The following is a 26,031-nucleotide window of genomic DNA, read 5'->3' on the forward strand; positions in this document are numbered from 1 at the left end:
AGTGCCAGCAAGAACTGGAATTTTAGCTTGTGTCCTAAGGGACAAGAATCTTGTGCTCTCTTCATGGGCTGCTTCAATATCTACTCTGGAGCCCCATGGGCTTCAAGTAAAGTTTAAATCAGCCCTTCAGTTAATTTGCATGGAACTCAATCTATGTTCTTCCTGGTGTCCTGGCCAATATTTATCCCTCCACCAACATCATCAAAAACAGATTAACCGGTCATTATCACATTGCTGTGTGTGGGACCTTGCTGTGCGCAAATCGGCTGCCATGTTTCCTACATTACAACAGTGACTACATTTCAAAATTACTTCTTTGGCTGTAAAGCACTTTGGGACGTCCTGTGGTGAAAAATGCCACATAAATGCAAGTTTTTCTTCATTCTTTGTGGCTATCAATAGATATTGGTGCTCTGTATTAGGATTCATCCACCCAAGATGCAACAACAGGAGTTAAGAATAGCTCTTTCCAAACTTTCAGGTATATGAAACAGAACAAACCGAGCAAATAAGAAGCATAAGTGCAAATAGGAGTGAGCTGCCTGGATCTTGTGAGCTTCTCAGGGCACCCGGCCCACGTATGTTCCTTATTGGCTGGTTTGTCCTGTTTGTATTTCGTGACCTGGAGATTCAGGAAGGGGCTCTTGTAGTGCTGTTCCATCAAAGGTGATTCAATTCTAAATCACAACACCGTTAGTCCCCACAACCTGAGATATGTGAAAATCAGTAGGCCCAGACTCCTAGTCGTAAATTTTCGGAGCAGCCACCCATTACAGTAGCTGCTCGTTCCATTGATTTCAGTTGAAAATCGGGCAGGTGCTATAACAGGTGGGAAATCCACTGCCAGATGACTACCCATGGGGCCAAGATAAAATTGTATTCCCTAGTTTGGTTACCCATGCTCTCACACACAGGACCTTTAGAAAGAAAGATCATAGTACCTTTCATAACTTCCCAAAGCACTTTACAGCCAATGAAGTACTTTTGAAGTGTAGACACTGTTGTAATGTGGGAAACGCAGCAGCCAATTTGCCCATAGCAAAGTCCCACAAACAGCAACATCAGCTAGGAATTTGTGCTCAAGTCCCTGGAGCGAGACTTAAACCCACCTTCTAAGTCGGAGGTGAGAGTGCTACCACTGAGCCACAGCTATAGACCGACCCAACCTTTTCAGAGTCCTTCATCTTCCTCATTTTATTTAATGTTGGATAACCATGAAACGGTGTTATCTAAACCACTGACACGCATTGTTAGATGTAATTAAAAAATCTTTCCCTCCAACTACTTAAAATGAGAGCAGCCACAGACAATTAGATTTAAGTAAGCACTTAAATGCAGCATTGTTAAAATTTATTTATGTACAAAATAAAATTAGTATCACATCACAGTTCGAAGACTTTTTCCAAACAATAGATTCCCATTCAGTGAGTCAAGTATGTAAATGAAAAACAATTGTTTGTTTTTGGGAAGGGGAAAATTCCACACAGATATTTCAATTGTCATGTTTATTACTGAACTTAAAAAAAACAAAGGTACAAAAAGACACTGTGCAGCATGAACATTTATATGGTGGAGGCTCTTTTGAATCCCATGTTTTTTGCTATTCTGCTCTGCATGATGCCAGGGCCACTCCTGTACACCTGGATACCAACCCAGTCTTGGACAAATTCTTTTTCTTTGGGATCATTCACCTTTTGACCGTCTACGAAGGACCCTGAGAAGAAAGCATAAATCCCGTCATTATTACTTTTTGCAAAGGCCCGATACCTTGGGTTGCACGTTCCAGCACACAATATGTGACACTGTGGACCATATTTAGTTTTTTTTTGCATACGCTCCATGTTAATGCAGTTACATTTGGAATAACATGCAACACCACAGTCTGGGCAGAGACACCAAGTAAAGTTTGGTGTATTTCCAGCACATTAAATCGACACATCAGAACTGGTATGTTTATTTGATCTCAGGATATGGGCAGTGCTGGCAAGGCTGCATTTATTGCCCATTCCTAGTGAATGCTAATACAAAAAAAGACTTGCATTTATATAGCGCCTTTCACGTCCTCAGGACGTCCCAACGTGCTTTACAGCCAATTAAGTACATTTGAAGTGTAGTCATTGTTGTAATGAAGGAAACGCAGCAGCCAATTTGCACACAGCAAAGTCTCACAAACAACAATATAATAATCACCAAATAATCTGTTTTAGTGATGTTGGTTGAGGGATAAATATTGGCCAGGACACTGGGGAGAACTCCTCTGCTCTGGAACTGCCCTGGTCTTCTTCAAAATAGCATCATGGGATCTGTTACGTCCACCTTGAGAGGGCAAACGGGGCCTCAATTTAACATCTCATCTGAAAGACGGCACCTCCGACAATGCAGCATTCCCTCAGTACTGCACTGAGGGAATGCTGGATTATGGGCTCAAGTCCCTGGAGTGGGACTTGAACCTACAACCTTCTGACTCAGAGGCACGAGTGCTACCTCAGCACTGCACTGAAATGTCAGCTTAGACCATATCTTGAAAGAAGGAATGTGTGGCTGCTATTAATTTCCAGCTACAGTTAACTTTTTACAAACACTTATGAATTGAAATTCCAAAGAGGCCTCGATTTCGTAAATTGCCTTACAAGCGTATTAAGCCTGGAGCACTGATGTGCAAATCAGCCATCTAGATTACAGTTTAAAAGAAAATGTGCAACTCCAACTACAGCGGATGATGACAGCCCTAGGGTCAGTTATAATGTACTTACAGCACTCATTAACAGAAAGAATGAGAATGGATCAAGAGGCATGCAATTACATCAAGCTCCTAACAGCTTGAGCAAAGGTAGGTTAATGCTTCCGATACAGACACCCACGTCAGAGCTGGATAGGGAAGGCGGCTGAGCCCATTTATAGGACCGACCAGTGTTGGTGGTCAGTCATGGCTCATTGATAGCACACACGCCTCGGAGTCAGAAGGTTATGGCTACAATCCCACTGCAGAGACCTGAGCATAAAATCTAGGCTGGCACTCCTAGTGCAGCAATGAGGGAGTGTTGCACTGTTGGAGGTGCCGTCTTTTGGATGAGATGTTAAACCGAGGCCCCGTCTGCCCGCTCAAGGTGGACGTAAAAGATCCCACGGCACTATTTCGAGCAGAGGAGTTCTCCCCAGTGTCCTGGCCAATATTTATCCCTCAACGAACATCACTAAAACAGATTGATCTGGTCATTATCACATTGCTGTTTGTGGGACCTTGTTGTGTGCAAATTGGCTGCCGCGTTTCCTACATTACAACAGTGACTACACTTTTTTTTAAAAAAGCACTTCATTGGTTGTAAAGTGCTTTGGAACATCCTACGGTCGTGAAAGGCACGTCCGACAATGCAGCACTCCCTCAGCGCTGCACTGGGAGTGTCAGCCTGGATTTAGTGCTCAAGTCTCTGGAGTGGGACTTGAGCACAATTCAGTCAACAATTCAAAATTTTGTTTTCTTTTTTCAGACCTTCTGATAATCCCAATGGTCCCTGTACTCTAATCTGCAGACCACAGATCTGAACACTTGAAAAATAAATTGAAGTCTGCACCAGGGTTCCTCTTGAGTTAACAGTTCAAATCTATAACCAGCAAGAATTCACAAAGGAAAGGGATGATCCGGACGTAGTAGTTAAAGAGGAGAGGTGTGAAATATTGGATAAGGTAAACATTACGAGAGAGGAAGTACTAGAGAGACTGGAATCCTTGAAAGTTGATAAGTCACCAGGGCCGGAGGGAATGTTTCCTAGGCTATTGAAGGAAGCCAGGGAGGTAATACGGATGCTCTGAGGATCATTTTCCAATCCTCAGTAGATACAGGCAAGGTACCGGAGGACTGGAAGACTGCAAACGTTGTACCATTGTTTAAAAAGGGTACGAGGGAAAGGCCGAACAATTATAGGCCGTCAGTCTTACCTCGGTGGTGGGCAAACTATTAGAATCAATACTGAGAGATAGGATAAACTGTCACTTGGAAAGACATGGTTTAATCAGGGATAGTCAGCATGGATTTGTTCATGGAAGGTCATGTCTTACAAATCTGATTAAATTCTTGAGGAAGTGACAAGGAGGATTGATGAGGGTAGTGCAGTGGATGTTGTCTACATGGATTTTAGTAAGGCATTTGACAAGGTCCCACATGGCAGACTGGTCAGAAAGATAAAAGCCCATGGGATACAGGGAAATGTGGCGAATTGGATCCAAAATTGGCTCAGTAACAGGAAACAAAGGGTAAAAGTCGATGGATGTCTTTGCGAATGGAAATCTGTTTCCAGTGGTGTGCTACAGGGCTCAGTATTGGGTCCCTTGCTGTTTGTGGTTTATATTATAATGACTTGGACTTGAATGTAGGGGGCATAATTGGCAAATTTGCAGACGACACAAAAATTGGCCGTGTAGTTGATAGTGAAGAGGATAGCTGTAGACTCCAAGAAGATATCAATGGGTTGGTGGAGTGGGCGGAAAAGTGGCAAATGGAGTTCAACCCGGAGAAGTGTGAGGTAATGCACTTAGGGAGGGCAAACAGTAAAAGGGAATACGGAGTAAACGGGAATATATTGAGAAGGGTAGAGGAAGTGAGAGACCTTGGAGTGCATGTGCACAGGTCCCTGAAGGTGGCAGTACAGGTAGATAAGGTTGTGAAGATGGCATACAGAATGCTCTCCGTTATTAGCCGAGGTACAGAATACAAAAGCTGGGATGTAATGATGGAACTGTATAAAACGCTGGTAAAGCCACAGCTGGAGTATTGTGCACAGTTCTGGTCACCACATTACAGAAAGGACGTAATTGCTCTGGAGAGAGTGCAGAGAAGATTTACAAGAATGTTGCCAGGGCTTGAAAATTGTAGCTACGAGGAGAGATTGGATAGGCTGGGGTTGTTTTCCTTGGAGCAGAGGAGGCTGAGGGGTGACTTGATTGAGGTGTACAAAATTATGAGGGGCCCAGATAGAGTAGACAGGAAGTACCTGTTTCCCCTAGCGGAGAGTTCAAGAAATAGAGAACATAGATTTAAGCTGATTGGCGGAAGGATTAGAGGCGACATGAGGAAAATCTTTTTACCCAGAGGGTGGTGGGTGTATGGAATTCGCTGCCTGAATTGGTGGTAGAGGCAGGGACCCTCAACTCTTTTAAAAAGTACCTGGACCTGCACCTAAAGTGCTGTAAGCTGCAGGGCTACGGACCGGGTGCTGGAAGGTGGGATTAGAATGGGCACCTGGTTGCTCTTTGAGCTGGCACGGACATGATGGGCCGAATGGCCCCCTTCTGTGCTGTATCTGTTCTATGGTTCTAATGGAATCAAAAGCGACTTGGAGTGTGCTTTGATATAACACAGCAAATCAGGACAGCCTGGTATATATCACTGCCCCACCCTCATTTAAACAAAATTTGAGTGACTGCTGAAGGGAAAACAGCCTGGTACCTAGATGGCTATTTACAGCCTGCAGCTAATGTTATGGGTGGTTTATCACCCTCTCAAAATCCAACCCACAATACTTCAGTCTCCAATTGTAAAAATCTAAAATTAACCCCCTCCCATTCCAAGGACACTGGTATACTCCCAACATACCATAACCATCAGCACTAATATCATGCTACTACAAGTCTTTTGCTAGGCTAGACTACAATTCCAGTCTCCCTCAAACCCTTACTTCTAGTCTTACTGCTACTCCAGACTCTCTTAAACCTCTACTTCTAGTCTTACTGCTATTTCAGTCTCTCAACCCCTACTTCTAGCCTTTCTGCTAATCCAGCCTCTCTGAAAGCCCTACTTCTAGTCTTTCTACTGTCCCAGTCTCTCAACCTCATACTGCTAGTCTTTCTGCTGGTCCGGCATCCCCTAAATCCTCACTGTTGACTTTCTGCTATTCCAAGTGCTCTTGAACCCCTATTGCTTGTGTGTTAATAGCTCTGATGAGGCTGTTTTTTTCTTCTCCAGTTATCTTCCTATTTTTTCTCCTTCAGGCACTGACTCTTGCTGGGGAACAGTTCTACAGGGTCCAGTGCCATCCTGCTACCTGACCCAAGTAGCCATTCTTCACGTGTGAGCCTCAAGAGCCATTATCACCAAGCTCTATGTGAAGAACATGACAACCAAACATAGAGTCATAGAAAGATTACAGCACGGAAGGAGGCCATTTGGCCCATCGAGTCCACGCCGGCTCTATGCAAGAGCAATCCGGCCTATCCCCGTAGCCCTGCAAATTTTTTCCTTTCAAGTACTTATCCAATTCCCTTTTGAAGGCCATGATTGAAACTGCCTCCACTGCCCACTCAGGCAGTGCATTCCAGATCATAACCACTCACTGTGTAAAAATGTTTTTCCTCATATCACCTTTGGTTCTTTTGCCAGTCACCTTAAATCCATGCCCTCTGGTTCTTGACCCTTCCGCCAATGGGAACAGTTTCTCTCTATCTACACTATCTAGACCATTCATGATTTTGAATACCTCCATCAAATCTCCCCACAACCTTCTCTGTTCCAAGGGGAACAACCCCAGCTTCTCCAGTCTATCCACGTAACTAAAGTCCCTCATCCCTGGAATCATTCTAGTAAATCTCTTCTGCTCCCACTCTAAGGCCTTCATATCTTTCCTAAAGTGCGGTGCCCAGTACTGAACACACTACTCCAATTGTGGCCGAACCAGTGTTTCATAAAGGTTCATCATGACTTCCTTGCCTTTGTACTCTAAGCCTCTATTTATAAAGCCCAGGATCCTGTATGCTTTTTTAACCACTTTCTCAACCTGCCCTGCCACCTTCAACGATTTGTGCACATATACTCCCAGATCTCTCTGTTCCTGTACCCCTTTTAGAATTGTGCCCTCTAGTTTATATTGCCTCTCCTCGTTCTTCCTAGCAAAATGTATCACTTCGCATTTTTCTGCTTTAAATTTAATCTGCCACATGTCCGCCCGTTCCACCAGCCTGTCTATATCCTCTTGAAGCTTGAAGTCTATGACTATCCTCCTCAATGTTCACTACCCTTCCAAGTTTTGTGTCATCTGCAAATTTTGAAATTGTGCACTGTACACCCTAATGCTAGCCTCACTCTACATCTACAAACGCACACTTTCAAGAACACAGGAACAGGAGTAGGCCATTCAGCCCCTCGTGCCTGCTCCACCATTTGATAAGATCATGGCTGATCTGTGATCTAGCTCCATATACCTGCCTTTGGCCCATATCCCTTAATACCTTTGGTTGCCAAAAAGCTATCTATCTCACATTTAAATTTAGCAATTGAGCTAGTATCAATTGCCGTTTGCGGAAGAGAGTTCCAAACTTCTACAACCCTTTGTGTGTAGAAGTGTTTTCTAATCTCGCTCCTGAAAGGTCTGGCTCTAATTTTTAGACTGTGCCCCCTACTCCTAGAATCCCCAACCAGCGGAAATAGTTTCTCTCTATCCACCCTATCCGTTCCCCTTAATATCTTATAATAAGAAGGCCCCCTGGACAACAGTAAGAACTTGGAGGTCTGACCCAAGGACACCGAGGTACATTTTCAGCTTCTCCACCTGCGCAGAAATCTGCTGCAGCGGATTGCCTGCCCGTGGTAGAACATGCTCGTTTTTCGTTCTGCAATGGAATAAAAATTGGACGGGATCTACAAAACGAGTGGGCGATGCACCCTGCCAGATTATCACCCAGAGCCTAATAACTCAACATACAACGCATTCATCTGCTGAAGAAAACAGGCGACAAATGCTTATAAAAGTTAAGCAGAGACCTGGTCCCTGTTGGCCTAGTGGGTGATGCCAACACCCAGAGGGTCCTGAGTTTGATTATAAGTCTGTGCTAAGGTAGCCGACCTCAGTCAGAGTCGCGACCGCATGTGCAATTGGTCCTAGCAAGGAGAGAAGTCAGAAACAATTCCCGCTGCCGACTGCTATCCAACTATCCTTGCTGAAACATTCAGGTGTGCTTGGCTGCAGCTGCCTGCATGTTTGATACTCTCTATGGCCACGTCCCATCCTATCTCTGTAACCTCCTCCAACCCTTCAACCCTCTGAGAACTCTGCGTTCCTCCAACTCTGGCCTCTTGTCCATCCCCCACTCCCTTCGCCCCATCATTGGCGGCTATGCCTCCAGCCATCTCGACCCTAAGCTCTGGAATTCACTCCCTAACCTCTCCGCCTTGCTCTCCTCCTTTAAGACTCTACTTAAAACCTACCTCTTTGACCAAGCTTTTGGTCACCTGTCCTAATGACTCCTTTAGCACGGTGTCAAATTTTGTCTGATTACACTCCTGTGAAGCGCCTTAGGATATTTTACTACGTCAAAGATGCAAGTGGATGATGTTGTTCACCCACGAGAATGACTACATTGGCAAGATGCCAGAAGGCTGTTAGTTGCCCGTGGAACCATTTTCTCATCAAACCAGCATCTTCAGGACAGGGAAGGAGAGGGTTAATAGAACGAGAGGACTGGTGAATGAATGGACAGCAAGACTGTGTGTAGATGATGACTGAAGACATACTGCCTGAGATCTGAGCGTGTAGAGCTGTTAGTTCCTGGTCATCTTCAATGAATCGTCTTCGCCCCAACCCATGGGTTCGAGATATCATACAGTCCACATAGATGTCCCAGAAGAGCTGTGCCAGCACCCAGAAGAGGACAGCGTGTTTGGACTCATCCGACGACTTAAGGTAGATCATGAAGTCCCAGAAGCCGCTGACAGTGTCCGCTATACGGGGTTTCCTCATTTCAAGGAGAAGGGCGGAGGAGGATTCCCAACATTGAGGGTCCGCCCGACCCAGAGCCAGGGGATCAATTTGTCCATGACAGGAGTATAGGGGTGGGAACAGCAAGCCCACTAGAAACAGTGTGCCCATCAAACTGTGGTTCCAGACCAGCCTCCTTTTACTTGTGAGGCCCATCTTACTCGTTCTGTAAAAGAAACAGGGATACAAGAGTTTAATCACAAGGGAATGAGTAAATTTATCAACGTTTCTTATCCATTGATTGTTGCCAATTGACAGTACACCTCCTTCATACTGGGAACATCACCCTCTAAATTCTGGGCACACACTTTAGGAAGGATGTCAAGGACTTAGAGAAGGTGCAGAAGAGATTTACTGGAATGGTACCAGGGATGAGGAACTTCAGTTATGTGGAGAGACTGGAGAAGCTGGGATTATTCTCCTTAGAACAGAGAAGGTTGAGGAGAGATTTAATAGAGGTGTTCAAAATCATGAAGTGTTTTGACAGAGTAAATAAGGTGAAACTGTTTCAACTGGCAGGAGGGTCGGTAACCAGAGGACATAGATTTAAGGTGATTGACAAAAGAGCCAGAGGAAACATGAGGAAACATATTTTTACGCAGCGTGCTGTTATGATCTGGAATGCACTGCCTGAAAGGATGGTGGAAGCAGATTCAATAGTAACTCAAAAGAGAATTGTATAAATATTTGAATGGAAAAAAATTACAGGACTATGGGGAAAGAGCAGGGGAATGGGACTAATTGAATAGCTCTTTCAAAGAGCCAGCACAGGCACGATGGGCCGAATGGCCTCCTCTTGTGCTGTACCTACTATGATACTATGATGATCAACATTACACCTCCCTTTATACTGGGAATGTTACCCACTGATGAATATTACTTTACCTAATGAATATTATTTTTGAGGTCTCTGCGTTCCCCCAATTCTGGCCTCTTGCGCATCCCCGATTTTTATCGCTTCACCATTGGTGGCTGTGCCTTCAGCTGCCTAGGCCCAAAGCTCTGGAATTCCCTCCTTAAACCTCTCCACCTCTCTCTCCTTAAAACGCTCCTTAAAACCTACCTCTTTGACGAAGCTTTTGGTCACCTGTCCTAATATCTCCTTATGTGGCTCAGTGTCAAATTTTGTTTGATAACGCTCCTGTGAAGTGCCCTGGGATGTTTTACTACGTTAAAGGTGCTATATAAATGCAAGTTGTTGTTGATGAATATTACTTTACCATTTTTTCCCCCAATTTCTCATCCTATTCTCCACACGCACTGACTACTCTGCAGTACATTGTTCAACCATTCATTCCCCGCGTTAGCCTAAATAAGGAATGTCAACTGGCTGTTCAGCAATGATGGGGGGACAGCGTCACAAACGAGCCTGATCCTGCCCTCATTCAATGCCCAAACCCTGGAAAACAAATTCTGTTTGATAACACTCCTGTGAAGTGCCTTGGGACATTTTACTACATCAAAGGCGCTGTAAAAATGCAAGTTATTGTTGTCGTTTTCTGAAAAAATCTGGTGCATAAGAAGGATTCCTACTATTCTCTGGTGGGATGTGTGCTCCTGTGCTGTGTTGTAACAGTCTAATGATAATGCTGTCTCTCTTGAAGCAGTGTAACAACAGACTCATCTCAGAGGGCAAGCCCTAACTACTTATGAGTCACAGACAGCAGCTGAGGGGAAGACATTGCTCAGTATAATTTGGAGTCCATTACAAATCAATTTTTAACAGTTACTTTTAACAGAGAGTGTTCTATGACAGGTCTTCACGATCTGAGATTTAACCAGCCACATAATTTGCAATCGTATAGTGCTTTTATTAACAGAGAAAAAGAAAGTCTTCCAGACTCTACTATTCCAATGCTGTCCTGACCAGCTCTCATCTTCCTCTGTAAACTTCAGCTCATCCAAAGCTCTGCTGCCCGTATCCTAACTCGCGCCAAGTCCCATTCACCCATCACCCCTGTGCTCGCTGATCCACATTAGCTCCCGGTCTGGCAACACCTTGAATTTAAAATTCTCATCCTTGTGTTCAAATCCCTTAATGGCCTCATCCCTCCCTATCTCTGTAACCCCCTCCAGCCCTACATCTCTCCCAGGACGCTGCGTTCCTCCAATTCTGGCCTCTTGCACGTCCCCAATTTCCTTCGCCCCTCCATTGGCAACCGTGCCTTCAGTTGGCTAGGCCCGAAGCTCTGGAATTCCCTCCCTAAATCTCTCTGCCTCTCTCTCCTCCTTTAAGTTGCTCCTTAAAACCTACCTCTTTGACCAAGCTTTTGAGCACCTGTCCTAATATCTCTGTACGTGGCTCAGTGTCAATTTTTGTCTGATAATCGCTCCTGTGAAGCGCTTTGGGACGTTTTATTATGTGATAGGCCCTACATAAATGCAAGTTGTTGCTGTTGTTGAAATAGGACATGTAGCAGTAGCAGGAAAAAGAATTAGGGGAGAAGACCAAAGGAATCATCAAAGAGCTAAGCTTTGAGGAGGCTTTTGAAGGTGGCGGGGGGAGGGGGGTGGGGAAGAGCTATCAAGGTGGATGGGTTTAGGGAAAGAGTTCCAATGTGTGGGGCCAAGATGATTGAAGGTTCTGCTACTGAAGGTGGGAGGTTATAAAGGAGGAAGAGCACGTGCTGACACAAAGGGTTGTAGGAGGTTGCAAGGTAGGAAGGGGAAGGGCTGTGGAGGGATGAAGATAATGATTTTGAAGTTAATGCTTTGGGAGAAAAGAAATGATGGGCAAGGAGGAGTTAGTGCAGGACAGGATGTGGACAATGGAGTTTTAGACAATTTGAAGTTTATGGAAGGCTGGAACTCGAGAGGTCAGCGAGGAGAGAGTTGGAGCCTGGAGGTACAAAGACGTTGATTAGGGTTTCAGAAGTGGCAGAGGTGAGGCAAGGGTCAGCTGATGCTGTGAAAGTGAAAACAGGCAGTGTTAGGCGACCCATTGGATATGGGGTCATACCCCAGCTCAAGGCCAAACATGACACAGAGGATGCACATTGTTGGGCTCAATCTGAGATGCGGCTGCAAGGGGGATCACATTGGAGATAGCGTGCGGAGCATATGGTGGGGGGGGGGGGATGCTGAGCAACGTGGCTTCAGTTTTACTAGAGTTAATTTGGAGGAAATTCCAGCTCAGATACGACTTTACGTCAGATGAACAGTCCAACAATGGCGTTTGTGGGGTTGATAGCGGTGGCTTCAGAATACACTGGCTGGATTTTTTTTTAATGAATTCTTGGAATATGGGTATCACTAGCAAGGCAGCATTTATTGCCCATCCCTAGTTGCCCTTGAGAAGGTGGTGGTGAGCCTTCTTCTTGAACCGCTGCAGTCCATGTGGTGAAGGTTCTCCCACACTGCTGTTAGGTAGAGAGTCCCATGATTTTGACCCAGCGACGATGAAGGAACGGCGATATATGTCCAAGTTGGGATGGTGTGTGACTTGGAGGGGAGCTTGGAAGTGATGGTGTTCCCATGCACCTGCTGCAGTTGTCCTTCTAGGTGGTGGAGGTCACGGGTTTGGGAGGTGCTGTCGAAGAAGCGATTGCTAACGGCAATTGATACTAGCTCAATTGCTAAATTTAAATCTGAGATAGATAGCTTTTTGGCAATCAAAGGTATTAAGGGATATGGGCCAAAGGCAGGTATATGGAGTTAGATCACAGATCAGCCATGATCTTATCAAATGGCGGAGCAGGCACGAGGGTAACGTTCCTATGTTACCTTGCTTTGCTCTCCAGTTTTACCCTCACCCACTATTGACACCAGCTTACTTTCCTGTTGTCCCAGTGACTTGTCACCTGACCTTGGAGATGCATTTGTCTTCCCTTGAAGTTGCTGACTCATGTTGAGTTACACTTCCAGGGGTGACTTGGGGGGACAGTGCTTGAACTTCTGCTGTTTCTAATCTACAATGATAACCTGGTTATCAAAACCAAATATCAGTTTGCCAAATTTTCCGATGGCACTAAAATAGGGAGACCAATAGGGACAGAAGCAGCCAAAGGTTTGCAGAACAATATGATCAGTTATGCAACTGGTTAAAGAAAGGGCAAATAAAATGGAAAATAGTGTTCATTGGACAAAACAATATTGACCATAACTATACAATGAAAGTTGCTGAATTAGCACAGGAAGACTTCAAAATGCCCTTAGGTGCAATAGTAGCCTGAGCACTTTCAATGTTTAGACAATGCAATAGGACAATTTAAAACCTAGTAGGACGTTGGGATATATAACAAAAAAAAACTTGCATTCATATAGCATCTTTCACGACTTCAGGACACCCAAAGCTCTTTACAAACAATTAAGTGCTTTTTTGAAGTGCCATCACTGTAGTAATGTAGGAAATGTGACAGCCAATTTGTGCACAGCAAGGTCTCACAAATAGCAATGAGATAATGAGATAATGAGCAGATAATCTGTTTCAGTGATAAATATTGACCAGGACATTGGGAGAACTCCCCGGCTCTTCTTCAAATAGTGCCAAAGGATCATTTACATCCACCTAAGAGGGCAGAGAGGGCCTTGGTTTACCCTCTCATCCAAAAGCCAGCACCTCTGACAGAGCAGCACTCCGAGTGTCAGCCTAGATTTTGTGCTACTGTCTCTGGAGTGGGACTTGAACCCACAACCTTCTAATTCAAGGAGCAAGAGTGCTACTAACTGAGCCAAGGCTGAATCACTTTTAACACTGAGTATAATACATGACAGTAAGTGAATTATTGATGAGTTTCATCCTGCTTTTGGGTGACAGGCCTACATAAGTCACTCACAATGTCCAATTCAATATCAGACCTGGTGCCATAAATGACTCATCATATATTTACATTTATTGACACCGTCTCCTGCCACTACTGAGCAGAAATTAATGTTTTCAGCACCGCTGCAGGTTATAGATCAGTCCCTTCAATGGTAATAGAATCATAGAATTTGAATCATCGACAACTACAGGTGAGGTGCCTGAAGATTGGAGGGTAGCAAATGTTGTGCCTTTGTTTAAGAAGGGCGACAGGGAAAAGCCTGGGAACTACAGACCGGTGAGCCTGACATCTGTAGTGGGTAAGTTGTTAGAGGGTATTCTGAGGGACAGGATCTACAGGCATTTGGAGAGGCAGGGACTGATTAGGAACAGTCAGCATGGTTTTGTGAGAGGAAAATCATGTCTCACGAATTTGATTGAGTTTTTTGAAGGGGTAACCAAGAAGATAGATGAGGGCTGTGCAGTAGACGTGGTCTACATGGACTTTAGCAAAGCCTTTGACAAGGTACCGCATGGTAGGTTGTTACATAAGGTTAAATCTCACGGGATCCAAGGTGAGGTAGCCAATTGGATACAAAATTGGATTGACGACAGAAGACAGAGGGTGGTTGTAGAGGGTTGTGTTTCAAACTGGAGGCCTGTGACCAGCGGTGTGCCTCAGGGATCGGTGCTGGGTCCGCTGTTATTTGTTATTTATATTAATGATTTGGATGAGAATTTAGGAGGCATGGTTAGTAAGTTTGCAGATGACACCAAGATTGGTGGCATTGTGGACAGTGAAGAAGGTTATCTAGGATTGCAACGGGATCTTGATAAATTGGGCCAGTGGGCGGATGAATGGCAGATGGAGTTTAATTTAGATAAATGTGAGGTGATGCATTTTGGGAGATCGAATCGGGCCAGGACCTACTCCGTTAATGGTAGGGCGTTGGGGAGAGTTATAGAACAAAGAGATCTAGGAGTACAGGTTCATAGCTCCTTGAAAGTGGAGTCACAGGTGGATAGGGTGGTGAAGAAGGCATTTGGCATGCTTGGTTTCATTGGTCAGAACATTGAATACAGGAGTTGGGATGTCTTGTTGAAGTTGTACAAGACATTAGTAAGGCCACACTTGGAATACTGTGTACAGTTCTGGTCACCCTATTATAGAAAGGATATTATTAAACTAGAAAGAGTGCAGAAAAGATTTACTAGGATGCTACCGGGACTTGATGGTTTGACTTATAGGGAGAGGTTGGATAGACTGAGACTTTTTTCCCTGGAGAATAGGAGGTTTAGGGGTGATCTTATAGAAGTCTATAAAATAATGAGGGGCATAGATAAGGTAGATAGTCAAAATCTTTTCCCAAAGGTAGGGGAGTCTATAACGAGGGGGCATAGATTTAAGGTGAGAGGGGAGAGATACAAAAGGGTCCAGAGGGGCAATTTTTTCACTCAAAGGGTGGTGAGTGTCTGGAACGAGCTGCCAGAGGCAGTAGTAGAGGCGGGTACAATTTTGTCTTTTAAAAAGCATTTGGACAGTTCCATGGGTAAGATGGGTATAGAGGGATATGGGCCAAGTGCAGGCAATTGGGACTAGCTTAGTGGTATAAACTGGGCGACATGGACATGTTGGGCCGAAGGGCCTGTTTCCATGTTGTAAACTTCTATGATTCTATAGAATCTTACAGCACAGAAGGAGGCCATTTGGCCTCTCGTGCCTGTTTCGGCTCTTTGACAGAGCTGTGCAATTTAATCCCATACCCCAGCTTTTTCCCATAACCCTGCAAATTAGTCCTCTTCAAGTACATGTCCAATTGCCTTTTGAAAGTTCCTCTGGAATCTGCTCCCACTACGCTTTCAGGTCGTGCGTTCCAGATCTTAACGGCCCTCTGTGTGAAAATATTTCTCCTCATTTCCCTTCTAGTTCTTTTGCCAATTGTTTTGAATCTATGACCTCTGGTTACTGACCCACTTGCCAGAGGAAACGGTTTCTGCCTACTCGCTCTATCAAAACCCCTCATCATTTTGAATACCTCGAACAGGACTCCCGTTAACGTTCTCTGCTCTAAAGAGAACAATTCCAGCTTCTCCAAATTCTCCACATAACTAAAGTCCCTCATCCCTGGTATCACCCCAGTAAACCTCCTATGTACCATCTTCAAGGCCTTGACATCTTTCCTAAAGTGTGGTGCCCAGAATTGCACACAATACTCCAGCTGAGGCCTAATCAGTGATTTGTTACGGTTTAGTATGACTTCCTTGTTTCTGTATTCAATGCCCCTATTTACAATGCCAAGTATCCCATATGCTTTCTTAACCGCCTTATCAACTTGCCCTGTCACCTTCAAAGATTTGTGAATATGCACCCCCAGGTCCCTCTGCTCTTGCACCCCCCTCAAAATAGTGCCATTTAGATTATACTGCCTCTCCATGATGTTCCTCCCAAAGTGCATCACTTCACAATTATCTGCATTAAATTTCACCTGCCATGTATCTGCCCATTTCACCAGTCCATTTATGTCCTTGTGAAGTCTGTTACTATCCTCACTATTTACTACATTGCCAAGTTTTGTATCATCTGCAAACTTTGAAATTGTCCTCCATATACCGAAGTCCAGGTCATTTACATATAACAAGAAAAGCAGTGATCCTAATACTGACCCCTGGGGGACCCCACTGCAAACTTCTCTCCAGTCAGAAAAACAATACTCTCTGCCTCTTATCCCTTAGCCAATTATGTACCCAAGTTACCACCATCCCTTTAGTCCCATGTGCTTCTATTTTCCGATTAAGTCTGTAATGTGGTACTTTATCAAATGCCTTTTGAAAGTCCATAAATCCAACATCTATTGCACTACCTTCATCAACCCTCTCTGTTACTCCATCAAAGAAACCAATCAGGTTAGTCAGACACAATTTGCCTTTAACAAATCCATGCTGGCTGTCCCTTATTAACCCATGCCTCTCCAAGTGAGAATTAATTTTTTCCTTGACAATAGTCTCTAGTAGTTTTTCCATCACTGATGTTAGACTGACTGGCCTGTAGTTACCAGGTTTATCCCTCTCCCCATTTTTGAATACGGTTGTAACATTTGCAATCGTCCAGTCCTAGGGCATAAGAAATAGGAACAGGAGTAGGCTACATGGCCCCTTGAGCCTGCTCCACCATTCAATCAGATGATGGCTGATCTTTGACCTCAACTCCACTTTCCCGTCTGATCCCCAAATCCCTTGATTCCCTTAGAGTCCAAAAATCTATCAATCTCAGTCTTGAATATATTCAATGACTAAGCATCCGCAGCCCTCTGGGGTAGAGAATTCCAAATATTCACAACCCTCTAAGCAAAGAAATTTCTCCTCATCTTGGTTCTAAGTGGCCGACCCCTTATCCTGAGACTATGACCTGCAGTTCTAGACTCTTCAGCCAGGGGAAACAGCCTTACAGCATCTACCCTGTCAAGCTCTCTCAGAATCTTCTATGTTTCAATGAGATCACCCCTCATTCTTCTAAACTCCAGAGAGTATAGGCCCATTCTACTCAACCTCTCCTCATTGGACAACCCTCTCATCCCAGGAATCAATTTAGTGAACCTTTGTTGCACCGCCTCTTATCCTTCCTTAGGTAAGGAGACCAAAACTGTACTCAGTACTCCAGGTCTGGTCTCACCAAAGCCCTATACAATTGCAGCAAGACTTCCTTACTCTTATACTCCAACCTCCTTGCAATAAAGGCCAACATACCATTTGCCTTCCTAATTGCTTGCTGTACCTGCATGTCACTTTCTGTGTTTCATATACAAGGACACCCAAATCCCTCTGAACACTAACATTTAATAGTTTCTCATCATTTGTAAAATATTCTGTTTTTCTATTCTTCCTTCCAAAGTGAATAACCTCACATTTCCCCAAATTATACTCCATCTGTCACCACCTTGCCCACTCACTTAACTTGTCTATGTCCCTTTGCAGGCTCTGTGTCCTCCTCACAACTTACTTTCCCACTTAGCTTTGTATCATCAGCAAACTTGGATACATTACATTTGGCCCCTTCATCTAAGTCATTAATATAGATTGTAAATAGCTGAGGCCCAAGCACTGATCCTTGCGGCACCCCACTAGTTACAGCCTGCCAACCTGAAAATAACCTGTTTATTCCTACTCTCTGTTTTCTGTCCTTTAACCATTCCTCTATCCATTCTAATATATTACCCCCAATCCCATGAACCCTTTTATTGTGTAACAACCTTTTGTGTGGCACCTTATCAAATGCCTTTTGAAAATCCATATATACTACATCCACTGGTTCCCCTTTATCTACCCTGCTAGTTACATCCTCAAAAAAGTCTTACTAGATTTGTCAAACACGATTTCCCTTTCACAAAACCATGTTGACTCTGCCTAATCATATTATGATTTTCTAAGTGTCCTGTTACCACGTCCTTAATAATAGATTCCAGCATTTTCCCAGACTACTGATGTCAGGCTAACTGGCCTACAGTTCCCTGTTTTCTGCTCCCTCCTTTCTTGAATATCGGTGTTACATTTGCTACCTTCCTGGGACCGTTCTGGAATCTAGGGAATTTTGGAAGATCAATGGAACCAATGCATCCACTATCTCTGCAGCCACCTCTTTTAGAACCCTAGGATGTAGGCCATCAGGTCCAGGGGATTTGTCGGCTTTTAGTCCCATTAATTCCTCCAGTACTTTTTCTTTACTAATATTAATTACTTTAAGTTCCTCACTCTCATTAGACCCTTGGTTCCCCATTATTTCTGGTATGTTTTTTGTGTCTTCCACTGTGAAGACAGATACAAAATATTTGTTTAACGTCTCTGCCATTTCCTTATTCCCCATTATGATTTTTAAAATATTCATTAGGGGATATGGGCGTCACTGGCAAGGCCAGCATTTATTGCCCATCACTAATTGGCCTAATTCCTCCTGTCTCAGCCTCTATGGGACCTACTTTACTTTCGTTACTCTCTTCCTTTTTACGTACTTGTAGAAGCTCTTACAATATGTTTTCATATTTCTTGCTAGTTTACTCTCATATTCTATTTTCTCCCTCTTTAACAATTTTTTGGTCATCCTTTGCTAGTTTCTAAAACTCTCCCAATCCTCAGGCTTACTACTCTTCTTGGCAACATTATAAGCCTCTTCTTTTAACTTAATATTATCCTTAACTTCTTTAGTTAGCCACAGATGGATCACTTTTCCCGTGGAGTTTTTATTCCCCAATGGAATGTATATTCGCTGAGAACTATGAAATATTTCTTTAAATGTTCGCCATTGCTTATCTGCTGTCATATCCTTTAATCTAATTTCCCAATCAACCGTAGCCAACTTGCCCCTCACAACTATGTAATTGGCTTAGTTTAAGTTTAAGACTCTAGTTTCGGACTTAGGTACGTCACTCTCGAACTCAATGTGAAATTCTGTCATATTGTGATCACTCTTCCCCAGAGGATCCTTTATTATGAGATTACTAATTAATCCTGTCTCATTACACAAGACAAGATCTAAAATAGCCTGTACCCTGGTTGGTTCCATGACGTATTGTTCTAGGAAACTGTCTTGAATGCATTCCATGAACTTGTCCTCCAGACTACTTTTACCAATTTGATTTGCCCAGTTTATATGAAGATTAAAGTCCCCCATGATTATTGCATTACCCTTGTTACAAGCTCCTCTTATTTCTTGATTAATAATCTGTCCATCAGTATAACTACTGTTAGGGGCCTATAAACCCGCCAATGTTTTCTGCCCCCTGTTATTTCTTATCTCCACCCATTCTGATTCTACTTCCTGATCTTCCGAGTCAAGATCCTTTCTCACTACTGTCTTTATGTCATCCTTTATTATCATGGCTACCCCCCCCCCCTACCCCCAACTCCTTTTTCATTTTGTCTGTCTTTTCGAAAAGTCAAATACCCTGGAATATTTAGTTCCCAACCTTGGTTACCTTGCAACCATGTCCCAGTAATGGCTACTAGATCAAACCCATTTATCTCTATTTGTGCCATTAATTCATCTACCTTGTTGGCACCACTCCCATATCCAAAGAGGATTGAAAGATTATGGTCAGAGTTTCTGCTATCTCCACCCTAGCTTCCCTCAGCAACCTAGGATGCATCTCAACTGGACCGAGGGTCTTGTTAACTAAACCTATTTAGCACCTCCTTTCTACCTATTTTTGTCCTATCCAATATCTCTATTCCCTCCTCCTCTACTGCGACAATAACTTCATCCTCTTCTTCTGTAAAGACAGATGCAAAGTCCTCATTCAGTACCTCAGTCATGCCCTCTGCCTCAACAAGAAGATTTCCTTTTTTGTCCCTAATCGGCCCCACCATTCCTTTAACTATCTTTTTACTTTAAACTATAAAAGACTTTTGGTCTCCCTTTTATATTACCCACTAATCTTTTCTCATATTCTCTCTTTGCCATACTTTTATCTTTTTTCAATTTCCCCCTGCACTCTCTGTATTCTGCCTGGTTTTCTACTGTATTCGGCACCTGATATTTGTCATAAACCTCCTTTTTCTGTTTTACTTTAACCTCCATTTCCTTTGTCTTCCAGGGAGTTCTAGCTTTGGATGCCCTATCTTTCCTCCTTATGGGAATGCTTGGTTTGTACCCAAACTATCTCCGCCTTGAATGCCTACCATTGCTCATTTACTGTTTTCCTGGCCAATCTTTGTTTCCAGTCTATCTGTGCTAGATCCCTTCTCAGATCACTGAAATTGACTCTCTTCTAGTTGCGTACTTTCAATGTTGATTTTTCTTTGTCCCTTTCTGTAACTACCTTAAACCTAATTATATTATGATCACCATTACCCAGATGTCCCAATGAAACACACTCCATATGCCCTACTTCATTTCCTAGAACTAGCTCCTCGTTGGGCTAGAAACATACTGGTTTAAGAAAGTTCTCCTGTATACATTTTAGGAATTTTTCACCCTCCTTGCCCTTTACACTTTTTTCCCCAGTCCATATTAGGGTAATTGAAGTCCCTTACTATTACTGCTCTATTATTTTTATATTTCTCTGAAATTTGCCTACAGATTTGCTCCTTCTCAATATTTGGGGGTCTATAGTAAATACCCAGCAATGTAACAACCCACTTTCCAGTTCCTTAACTCTAACCAAATAGATTCAGTCTTTGAACCCTCTAGTATAATATCCCTCTGTAGAACTGTAATATTATCCTTGATCAATACTGCCACTACCTCCCCTTCCCCACTCCTGTCTTTTTTCCTTCCCCATCCCTCCTGAATACATTGTAGCCGGGAATGTTGAGTTCTGATTCCTGCCTATGTTTGAGCCAGGTCTCCGTTACATAAGAACATAAGAAATAGGAGCAGGAGTAGGCCAATCGGCTCCTCGAGCCTGCTCCGCCATTCAATAAGATCATGGCTGATCTGATCCTAACCTCAAATCTAAAAACATGTCCAATTTCCTCCCCGTAACCCCTAATTCCCTTTACTTCTAGGAAACTGTCTATTTCTGTTTTAAATTTATTTAATGATGTAGCTTCCACAGCTTCCTGGGGCAGCAAATTCCACAGACCTACTACCCTCTGACTGAAGAAGTTTCTCCTCATCTCAGTTTTGAAAGAGCAGCCCCTTATTCTAAGATTATGCCCCCTAGTTCTAGTTTCACCCATCCTTGGGAACATCCTTACCGCATCCACCCGATCAAGCCCCTTCACAATCTTATATGTTTCAATAAGATCGCCTCTCATTCTTCTGAACTCCAATGAGTAGAGTCCCAATCTACTCAACCTCTCCTCATATGTCCACCCCCTCATCCCCGGGATTAACCGAGTGAACCTTCTTTGTACTGCCTCAAGAGCAAGTATGTCTTTTCTTAAGTATGGAGACCAAAACTGTATGCAGTATTCCAGGTGCGGTTACAGTCACCATATCATAACCCCATGTGGCAACTTGCGCCTGTAGCTCAAAAACCTTATTTGTAACATTACTCGCGTTAACAGACATACGTTCCAACACCATGCTAGTGCACTTTGATTTTTTTCCTCATCTAATTCCTGCTGTTTCTACACAATTCTTTGTTCTGTTGTTGTACGTCCCTCCTAGTTTTCTATGCATCTTGTGTCTCCTCTCTGCTGCTGGTTCCCCTCCCCCTGCCAAATTAGTTTAAACCCTCCCCCACAGCACTAATTAACCTCCCAGCGAGAACATTGGTTCAGCCCTGTACAGGTCCCTCCTGCCCCAGAACTGGTCCCAATGCCCCAGGAATCTGAATGAGGGGGAATAAATGGTGTCATCTCAACCTCTCCAATAACACTTGTAACCCTTCCATAATGGAAGGACTTTCTCAGCATTCAACAATCAGATATATTGCTCTACTTCATCGTGAACTGTGCCCAGAACTTTTCAGATTAAACCGCCACAGTAGAGACAAGGGGACACAAGTTCAAGTTGGTGAAAGCCAAATTTAGGAACAGCGCTAGTCTTGGAATACACAAGTTCTTCTTCACCCTAGGAGTGATCAACACATGGGATGGGACCCCGGGTAGCCTGGTGGAGGCAAAAACTCTGGAATCATTTAAGAAACTCTTGGATGCTGTGAGGGAGGGGGAGCACTGAAGGGGCTTTCCGGATGGGTGAGTTCGAAGGGCTGAATGGCCTATCACTTCCATAGTTTATCTTGTGAACCCATTTAATTTAACAATTTTATTGAGGAGTGGTAAATTAGGAGTGGAAATCTACTGAACCAAACAGCAGTTATAACAGCCTTGAAATATGTGGAAAGCAATTATACTCTTTCCCCACTTTTGATTTTGGTGCAGAGATACCCCTGCAGATCTCGAATGCTTAAACTGACCAGGCCAAATTCAGATTCGGGCTTACAAGCCAGATACTCCTGTTCCTAAGCAGTCAGCTGTCATGAAATCATTTCCATTATCAGTTGGATGAAGCTATCGTGCAGCCTCGATAGGACCAATGTTCCACTGCGCGTGCAATATAATAATCACCAGAAGAAACACTCCCACTGTATTTACAGGTCTCCAACACACAGGGACCAGAGAAAATCCTCCCACCGTGTTTACAGTCTCTCCAACACACAGGGGCCAAACTAAACTCTCCCACTGTGTTTACCATTGAACGCACATCCTGTGCCATGTGGGAACTCCAGGACACTTCCCATGTCCTGGACAACCACATGTGCAGGAAGTGTCGTCAGCCGGAGGAGCTCGAGCTCCGGATTTCGGTACTTGAGCAACAGCTGGCATCACTGCAGTGCATCCGCGAGGCTGAGAGCTACGTGGATAGCATGTTTCAGGAGGTGGTCACACCGCAGCTTAAGACAGCGGAGGCAGAGAGGGACTGGGTGATTGCCAGACAGACAAGGAGGACCAGGCAGGTAGTGCAGGAGTCTCCTGAGGACATCTCACACTCTAACCAGTATTCATTTCTGAATACTGGTGAGGGAGAGGGTTCCTCTGGGGAGTGCAGTTAGTGCCTAGACCATAGCATCATGGGTAGCTCAGCTGTACAGCGGGGAGAAGAAAGGTCAGGAGAGCAACAGTGATAGGGGATTCTATAGTTAGGGGAATGGACAGGCATTTCTGCGACCACAGACCTGATTCCAGGATGGTATGTTGCCTCCCTGGTGCCAGGGTCAAGGATGTCACTGAGTGGCTGCAGAACATTCTGGAGGGGGAGGGTTAACAGCCAGATTGTGGTCCATATCGGTACCAACAAAATAGATAGAAAGAGGGATGAGGTCCTGCGGGCAGATTTTAAGGAGTTAGGAAAGAGATTAAAAAGCAGGACCTTGAAAGGTAGTAATCTCCGGATTATTTCCAATGCCACGCGCTAGCGAGAATAGAAATAGGAGGATACAGCAGATGAATGCGTGACTGGAGAGATGGTGTAGCAGAGAGGACTTTAGATTCCTGGGATATTGGGACCAGTTTTTTTTTATTCGTTCATGGGATGTGGGCATCGCTGGCAAGGCCGGCATTTATTGCCCATCCTTAATTGCCCTTGAGAAGGTGGTGGTGAGCCGCCTTCTTGAACCGTTGCAGTCCGTGTGGTGACTGTTCTCCCACAGTGCTGTTCGGAAAGGAGCTCCAGGATGAAGAAACGGCGATATATAGAGTGTGTCTAACACACGGGCATCAGAGTAAACTCTCCCCCTGTGTTTACAGTCTCTCTAACACACGGGCATCAGAGTAAACTCTCCCACTGTGTTTACAGTCCCTCTAACACACAGGGTCCAGAGTAAACTCTCCCACTGTGTTTACAGTCTCTCTAATACACAGGGTCCAGAGTAAACTCCCCCACTGTGTTTACAGTCTCTCTAACACACAGGGTCAAGAGTAAACTCCCCCACTGTGTTTACAGTCTCTCTAACACGCAGGGTCCAGAGTAAACTCTCTCACTGTGGTTACAGTCTCTCTAATACACAGGGTCCAGAGTAAACTCTCTCACTGTGGTTACAGTCTCTTTAACACACAGGGTCCAGAGTAAACTCTCCCCCTGTGTTTACAGTCTCTCTAATACACAGGGTCCAGAGTAAACTCTCCCACTGTGTTTACAGTCTCTCTAATACACAGGGTCCAGAGTAAACTCTCCCACTGTGTTTACAGTCTCTTTAACACACAGGGTCCAGAGTAAACTCTCCCACTGTGTTTACAGTCTCTCTAACACACAGGGTCCAGAGTAAACTCTCCCACTGTGTTTACAGTCTCTCTAACACACAGGGACCAGAGTAAACTCTCCCACTGTGTTTACAGTCTCTCTAACACAAAGGGTCCAGAGTAAACTCTCCCACTGTGTTTACAGTCTCTCTAATACACAGGGTCCAGAGTAAACTCCCCCACTGTGTTTACAGTCTCTCTAATACACAGGGTCCAGAGTAAACTCTCCCACTGTGTTTACAGTCTCTCTAACACACAGGGACCAGAGTAAACTCTCCCACTGTGTTTACAGTCTCTCTAACACACAGGGTCCAGAGTAAACTCTCCCACTGTGTTTACAGTCTCTCTAATACACAGGGTCCAGAGTAAACTCCCCCACTGTGTTTACAGTCTCTCTAACACACAGGGACCAGAGTAAACTCTCCCACTGTGTTTACAGTCTCTCTAATACACAGGGTCCAGAGTAAACTCCCCCACCATGTTTACAGTCTCTCTAACACACAGGGTCCAGAGTAAACTCCCCCACCATGTTTAAAGTCTCTCTAATACACAGGGTCCAGAGTATACACTCCCCCTGTGTTTACAGTCTCTCTAATACACAGGGTCCAGAGTAAACTCTCCCACTGTGTTTACAGTCTCTCTAACACACAGGGTCCAGAGTAAACTCTCCCCCTGTGTTTACAGTCTCTCCAACACATAGAGACCAGAGTAAACTCTGCCACTGTGTTTACAGTCTCTCTAAAACACAGGGTCCAGAGTAAACTCTCCCACTGTGTTTACAGTCTCTCTAATACACAGGCATCAGAGTAAACTCTCCCACTGTGTTTACAGTCTCTCCAACACACAGGGACCAGAGTAAACTCTCCCACTGTGTTTACAGTCTCTCTAACACACAGGGTCCAGAGTAAACTCTCCCACTGTGTTTACAGTCTCTCTAACACAGAGACCAGAGTAAACTCTCCCACTGTGTTTACAGTCTCTCTAATACACAGGCATCAGAGTAAACCCTCCCACTGTGTTTACAGTCTCTCCAACACACAGGGACCAGAGTAAACTCTCCCACTGTGTTTACAGTCTCTCTAACACACAGGGTCCAGAGTAAACTCTCCCACTGTGTTTACAGTCTCTCTAACACAGAGACCAGAGTAAAGTCTTCCACTCTGTTTAGATGTAAGGAATCTTACAACACCAGGTTATAGTCCAACAGTTTTATTTGAAAATCACAAGCTTTCGGAGGCTTTCTCCTTCGTCAGGTGAGTGATGAAGGAGAAAGCCTCCGAAAGCTTGTTATTTTCAAATAAAACTGTTGGACTATAACCTGGTGTTGTAAGATTCCTTACATTTGTCCACCCCAGTCCATCACCGGCATCTCCACATCACTCTGTTTAGAGTGTGTCTCATACACAGGGTCCAGAGTAAACTCTCCCACTGTGTTTACAGTCTCTCTAATATACAGGGTCCAGAGTAAACTCTCCCACTGTGTTTACAGTCTCTCTAATACACAGGGTCCAGAGTAAACTCTCCCACTGTGTTTACAGTCTCTTTAACACACAGGGTCCAGAGTAAACTCTCCCACTGTGTTTACAGTCTCTCTAACACACAGGGTCCAGAGTAAACTCTCCCACTGTGTTTACAGTCTCTCTAACACACAGGGACCAGAGTAAACTCTCCCACTGTGTTTACAGTCTCTCTAACACACAGGGTCCAGAGTAAACTCTCCCACTGTGTTTACAGTCTCTCTAATACACAGGGTCCAGAGTAAACTCCCCCACTGTGTTTACAGTCTCTCTAATACACAGGGTCCAGAGTAAACTCTCCCACTGTGTTTACAGTCTCTCTAACACACAGGGACCAGAGTAAACTCTCCCA

At 44.2% G+C, this 26,031-nt stretch overlaps 1 protein-coding gene across 1 annotated transcript in view; it reads right to left on the bottom strand.

Moving 5' to 3' along the window:
* Positions 1 to 1,392: 1,392 nt before the first annotated feature.
* The window catches only part of LOC137323402 (protein FAM237A-like), a 38,706-nt gene continuing 14,067 nt past the window's right edge, over positions 1,393 to 26,031 (bottom strand). Inside the window, exons 2-3 of the mRNA XM_067986881.1 lie at positions 8,501 to 8,910; positions 1,393 to 1,714 (exon numbers count right to left, since the gene is read on the bottom strand). Of these exons, the coding sequence (XP_067842982.1) occupies positions 1,563 to 1,714; positions 8,501 to 8,900 (552 nt within the window). The 5' untranslated portion in view covers positions 8,901 to 8,910 and the 3' untranslated portion in view covers positions 1,393 to 1,562. The remainder of the gene's footprint in view (positions 1,715 to 8,500; positions 8,911 to 26,031) is intronic.

This window comes from Heptranchias perlo, chromosome 7, assembly GCF_035084215.1.
Source record: "Heptranchias perlo isolate sHepPer1 chromosome 7, sHepPer1.hap1, whole genome shotgun sequence".
NCBI lineage: Eukaryota > Metazoa > Chordata > Chondrichthyes > Hexanchiformes > Hexanchidae > Heptranchias > Heptranchias perlo.